Here is a 6,000-nt window from a genome sequence, read left to right as displayed (position 1 = left end):
CCATAGTTCTGCTTTTTCCACAACGTCACGTAGTTGGACCCATACCATGTGTAGCTTTCTCAGATTGGCTTCTCTCACTTAGTGATATACATTTAAGCTTCCTCCATGTCCTTTTTTTTTTAAATTCACATTAGCCTTAATTTTAGTAAGATTTGGCATCTTTTTGCATGCTTGATGGCTGTTTCCTTAAAAAAATTTTTTTTAATTGAAGTATAGTTGACACACAATGTTACATTAATTTCAGGTGTACTCCTGTATGTTTTTTCATGGCTTGATAGCTCATTTCTTTTTTTTTTTTTTTTAAAGATTTTATTTATTTCAGAGAGAGAGAAAGCGCATGCATGAGTGGGGAGAGGGGGAGAGGGAGAGGGAGAAGCGGACTCGCTGAGCAGGGGGCCTGATGCGGGGCTCGATCCCAGCACCTTGAGATGATGACCTGAGCCGCAGGCAGACACTTAAGAGACCGAGCCACCCAGGCGCCCCGACAACTCATTTCTTTTATCACTGAATATTGCTCCATTTTCTGGATCTACTGCGGTTTATTTATCTCCCATCACTTACGAAGGACATCTTGGTTGCTTCCAAGTTTTGGCTATTATGAATAGAGCTGCTACAAACATCTGTGTGCAGTGTTTTTTTGTGTGTGTTTAGATGGAAGTTTTCGACTCCTTTGGGTAAATATCAAGGAATGTGATTGCAGGATTGTATGGAAAAGTGTGTTTAGCTTGGTAAGAAACCACCAAACTGTCTTCCAAAGTGACTGCGCCAGTTTGCATTCCCACCAGCAACCAGTGAGAGTTCCTGTTGCTCCGCACCCTCACCAGCCTTTGGTGTCAGTGTTCTGGATTTTGCCCATTCTAAGAGGTGTGTAGTAGTTTCTCACTGTTGTTCTCATTTGCATTTCTCTGGTGACATATGATGTAGAGCATCTTTTCATATGCTCATTTGTCATCTGTATATCTTCTTTGGTGAGGTGTCTCTTAGGGTCTTTGACCCTTTTTTTTTTTTTTTAAAGATTCTATTTATTTGTCAGGGAGCGCACACAAGCAGTGGGGAGGGGAGAGGGAGAAGCAGACTCCCTGCTGAGCAAGGAGCCTGACACCAGACTTGATCCCAGGACCCTGAGATCATGACCTGAGCTGAGGCAGACGCTTAACCGACTGAGCCACCCAGACGCCCTGACCCATTTTTTAGTTGGATTGTTTTCTTATTGTTGAGTTTTGATAGTTCTTTGTATGTTTTGGATGTAAGTCTTTTATCAGATAGGCCTTTTCAAGCTTTCACTCCCAGTCTGTGGCTTGTCTTTTTATTTCCTTGACGGTGTCTTTCACAGACAGAAATTTTTTAATTTAATGAAGTCTAGTTTTCTTTCTGTTGTGGATTGTGCCTTTGGTGTTGTATCTAAAAAGTCATCACCAAAGGGTGTAAGGTCTGTGTCTGGTTTTGTTTTTCTGCATGTGGATGTCCAGTGGGTCAGCACCATTTGTGGAAGAGACTGTTCTTGCTCCATTATGTTCCTCTGCTCCTTTGTCAAAGACCAGTTGACTGCATTTCTGGGCTCTGTTCCCCCTCCCTCCCCCCACCAAAGTAAGTTCTGTGCCCAACGTGGGGCTTGAACTCACGACTCTTAGTTCAGGTGTCACATGCTCTAGCAACTGAGCCAGCCAGGCGCCCCTGGGCTCTATTCTGTTCCACTGATGTACTTGTCTAATTTTTCAACATTACACACTGTCTTGATTACTGTGACTTTGCAGTAAGTCTTAAAAGTCGGGTAGTATCAGCCCTCTGACTTTGTTCTTCTGCTTCAGTGTTGTGTCGGCTACTGTGGATCTTTGATTTTCTACATAAGCGTTAGAATCAATTTGTCAATATCCGCAAAAATAGCTTGCTGGATTTTGACTGGGATTGCAAGGACTCTGCAGATGAAGATGGGAAGAACGGACGTCTTAGTGATGTTATGTCTTCCTATCCAGGAACATGGACTGTCTCTCCATTCATCTAGTTCTTTGATTTCTTTCATCAGAGTTTTGTAGATCTCCTCATAGAGATCGTGTATGTATTTGTTAGATTAATACATAAGTATTTCACATTTTTAGTGCTAACGTAAGTGATACTGTGTGGTTTTTTTTTTTTTTTGAAGATTTTATTTATTCATTTGAGACACAGACAGAGAGAGAACATGAGCAGGGGGAGGGGCAGAGGGAGAGGGAGAAGCAGGCTCCCTGCTGAGCCAGGAGCCTGATGTGGGGCTCGATCCCAGGACCCTGGGACCATGACCTGAGCCGAAGGCAAACGCCCAACCATCTGAGCCACCCAGGCGCCCCGATACTGTGTTTTTAATTTCAGATCCCTTTTGTTCGTTGTTGGTATATAAGAACATGATTGACTTTTGTATGTCAACCTTGTATCCTACAATCTTGCTAAAATTGTTTTTATGTTGATTCTTTGGATTTTCTACGTAGACAGTCACCTACAGACAGAACTTTATCTTTTCCATCCCAGTCTGTGCCACTTTTCTCCTTTTCTTGTCTTGCTGTATTCCCTAGGACCCTCTGCCCATGTTTCATTTGGGGTTTTTTTGTTATTGTTTATCATGGTGATTTTAAGACTCACAGCTGGAGAGAATGGTATAATGAACTGCTATTTGCATATTTAAAGAAAGTTAACTGGAATAATCTTTTACTTTGATTTCTAGGTTTCACTCATTTTTATAACTTATTTTATGTTTAGTTAAGTTTTTTTTCCTGGGGCTTTTATGATTTCTTTTTTATGTATTTATCTTTGTTTTATAGATGTGAAATTCGTTTGTGATCATCACAAACTGTTGTTTGAGTTCAGGTTTTCCTACTTTTACAGTTTCCATGTCCACTGGTGGTCAGGATCACGGGAGGGGTTCCGGGGGCCTCTGGGTACTTGGTTTTGGGCGTCTTTGACTCTCTGCAATCCACTTGGCTTGGCCTGTCTTGCAGGTGTCTGACTCGGTGAGTGGACAGACGGTAGTTGACCCCAAAGGTTATCTGACGGATTTAAACTCCATGATCCCAACCCATGGAGGGGATATCAAGTGAGTGCTCTGTGGAGCTGGTAGGGTGGGGTGGGACTCAGGTTGCCTAGAATATTTTGGATTTTATTTGAAAAACATGCAGCCAAAATAGGATGTGGTTATTCTAAGAAATACACGGTGAAGTAGGTTGATTTTCTACTTATCTCTGTTCATTGTGGATATTAAATGTGTTATGAATAATATTCCAAGTCTATGTGCATGCTGAGCTAGAAAGCACCTTGCTAACAGTGTCCTACACTGCTGCTTACATCGCCTGGGACATCAGATTTGACAGTCGCTATGTGGGTGCCTGCGCTCTGGGGCTGGGCACGTCCTCTGCAGTGTGGCGGCTGACCGTGTGCTTGCTCGCCCTCACAGTGACATCAAGAAGGCACGGCTGCTCCTCAAGTCTGTTCGGGAGACTAACCCTCATCACCCTCCAGCCTGGATTGCGTCAGCCCGCCTGGAAGAAGTCACCGGGAAGCTGCAGGTAGCACGAAACCTTATCATGAAGGGGACAGAGATGTGCCCCAAGGTAAGGCCCGAGTTGGGCATTTTCCTGGAAGGCTGTACGATGCCAGCCCCAGGGGGAGCCTGGGTGTCTGTCGTAGGCAGGAGGGTCGTGTCCCGTGCGATGTGAACTCGAGGTAGATTAACCTACCTGCCTTTTGGTGTTGAAACTGCAGACAGTAGAACAGGCAAGAGGGAAGAGGGGAAAAAGTGGGGAAAGGCTTTTCCTGCTTATTTTCACGTAGAGTGAAGGCCCACCTACGATTAGTTTAATGGCAGGATAACCTTAACAAGAAAGCTAAATTGGTCAGCTTTTCCACCCCACCTAATGTAAGAAACATAAAAATTAACGTAACTCTTAGGAGACTGTTCCAGCACTTTTTTGGGAGGTAGAGTGACTAGACAAGTTTTTTTTTTTTTTTAAGATTTTATTTATTTATTTATTTGAGAGAGAGAATGAGAGAGAGAGAGCATGACGGGGGTAGGGTCAGAGGGAGAAGCAGACTCCCCGCCGAGCAGGGAGCCCGATGCGGGACTCGATCCCGGGACTCCGGGATCATGACCTGAGCCGAAGGCAGTTGCCCAACCAACTGAGCCACCCAGGCGCCCTAGACAAGTTTTAAAAAGTCCTATGAGAACCTGTAAAGGTTGCTCTCTATTGTGCAGACTAGGGTGCCCTTGGCAATGAAAGATACCCTCTCTGAATACTTACGCCAGGACCTCAGGCATAAAGGAGAACTCAGGCTGTCGCACAGCCAGCTGCTGAAAGGTCTCCGTTTCGTCTCTTGGTTGACCTGTCACCCTGAAGGGCAGACTGTTCTTCTCTCATGGTGCTGTTGTGTGTCTCCCCGACTTGGGGACACAGAGGTGCTGTAGCCACGTTCCCAAGCAGTGACATTACAGGGGTCTCTGGTGCGGGGGTACTTGAGGCCAAGCTGATGGATTTTTGTTTGATTGTAAAGCCTGGGGCCATAGGTCTGGTGAGCCCAGCCCTTCCTGTTCCTGAGGCTCCATCTCAGATTCCAGTCTGCATGTACACTTCCTATTCTTTTGTTTTGCCCCACAGAGTGAAGATGTCTGGCTAGAAGCAGCCAGGTTGCAGCCTGGGGACACAGCCAAAGCTGTGGTAGCCCAAGCTGTCCGTCACCTCCCACAGTCTGTTAGGATTTACATCAGAGCAGCAGAGCTGGAAACAGACATTCGTGCCAAGAAGCGGGTTCTCCGGAAAGGTGAGCCTCCCTGGGAATGCCGTCACCAGCAGGTGCATCTGGGGCCGTGGTCCACCTGAAGGAGGAGCTGTCTTTTCTGTTCCTGGTGCCCAGGCTCTTGGAGAGCAGACTTTTTGCTGCTTTGCTCAGTTTTTTGGTGGTACTGGCTAAGGAATGGGTAACATTTTGGGGCCTTTTTCTGGGCTGGGTTGTCTCTGCTCCTGGACTGTCTGGGACTGGGAGGCAGTTTCCATTTTGGGTAGGCACTCGGGTTTAGATCCCACTCCTGCCTTTTCCTGTTGTGTGCCCTTGAGTGAAGTGAGCAGTCACTCTGCAGCCCAGGTTTTCCTCATCTGTAAGATGAGAACAGTACTCACTCGGAACCTGCTGCTTAGGGCTCGATGTGGGGGTGTATTTGAAGGGCAGGCCAAGCCAGTCCAAAGCAGGTCTCAGGGTGTTGGTCTTTTCCACCATGAGGAGCCTGATGCTGTGGCAGCTAGCAGCATGTCATTTGGTTTTAAGGCTGAACCAACTGGGTGGTCACAGCAGAGCTGTGCATTAATTGAGCCCCTCCCATCTCGTGAAGCCCGTGCAAGGTCACGTGACAGCACCTCATCTTCTCACCTGGTGCTCCAAGCAAGGTGGCGTGTGCCATCAGCTCCTGTCAGTGCATGGTTTGCATGCCGGGGAAGCCACTTCCATCCAGGATTCACTGCCGAGATGGAGCTTTTGTAGTGCTTTGTCATTATTGTGGAGTTGGTATAAAGAGCAGCATTTCTCCCTTCCCCACAACTGTGCTTTCGATCTTTGTTCCATAGCAGATGCGAGTCAGAGGGTTGATGTGGAGTAAACCTGTGCAGATGGCGTATTCTACTTGAACTTGTAGTGCGGGTCAAATAAAGTATATTTTGTGGGATTGAGGGCAGTTTTCAGTGAGGTTTACAACTCTTGTTTTTAAGATGTGTGTTTGAGTAAAATGTTAGAGGTGTGTGACATCAGGCCATGCGAGTGTTACCACATACAGTTTCTGTGTTTGATAGAGGCCAGGCGGAGTCCCCCTTGTGTGTGACCATGACTGTGTGTGCTTGTGTGCATTCAAGTGTGTTTTCGTCTCTTGGGTCTGGTTTCCTGTTTTACTACCCATTAAATACTCAGAGCCACTCTCTTAAAATGAGGCCAGGAACAGAAAGTTAGAACCTGTCTTGGTTTATAGGAATCAGCTTATCTTGGGGCGCCTGG

General features: G+C 46.2%; 1 protein-coding gene across 3 annotated transcripts in view; it reads left to right on the top strand.

The window, feature by feature from the left end:
• PRPF6 (pre-mRNA processing factor 6) overlaps positions 1-6,000 on the top strand; it is a 43,070-nt gene that overhangs the window by 11,379 nt on the left and 25,691 nt on the right. For all 3 annotated transcript variants that reach the window (XM_032387611.1, XM_032387609.1, XM_032387610.1), the window contains exons 7-9: positions 2,970-3,064; positions 3,422-3,578; positions 4,620-4,782. In XM_032387611.1, the coding sequence (XP_032243502.1) occupies positions 2,970-3,064; positions 3,422-3,578; positions 4,620-4,782 (415 nt within the window). The remainder of the gene's footprint in view (positions 1-2,969; positions 3,065-3,421; positions 3,579-4,619; positions 4,783-6,000) is intronic.

The sequence above is a fragment of the Phoca vitulina genome, unplaced genomic scaffold (genome assembly GCF_004348235.1).
Source record: "Phoca vitulina isolate PV1807 unplaced genomic scaffold, GSC_HSeal_1.0 scaffold50, whole genome shotgun sequence".
NCBI classification, from domain to species: Eukaryota; Metazoa; Chordata; class Mammalia; order Carnivora; family Phocidae; genus Phoca; species Phoca vitulina.
Note: the sequence above shows the minus strand (reverse complement) of the source record. Positions and strands in the feature narration are given on the sequence as shown.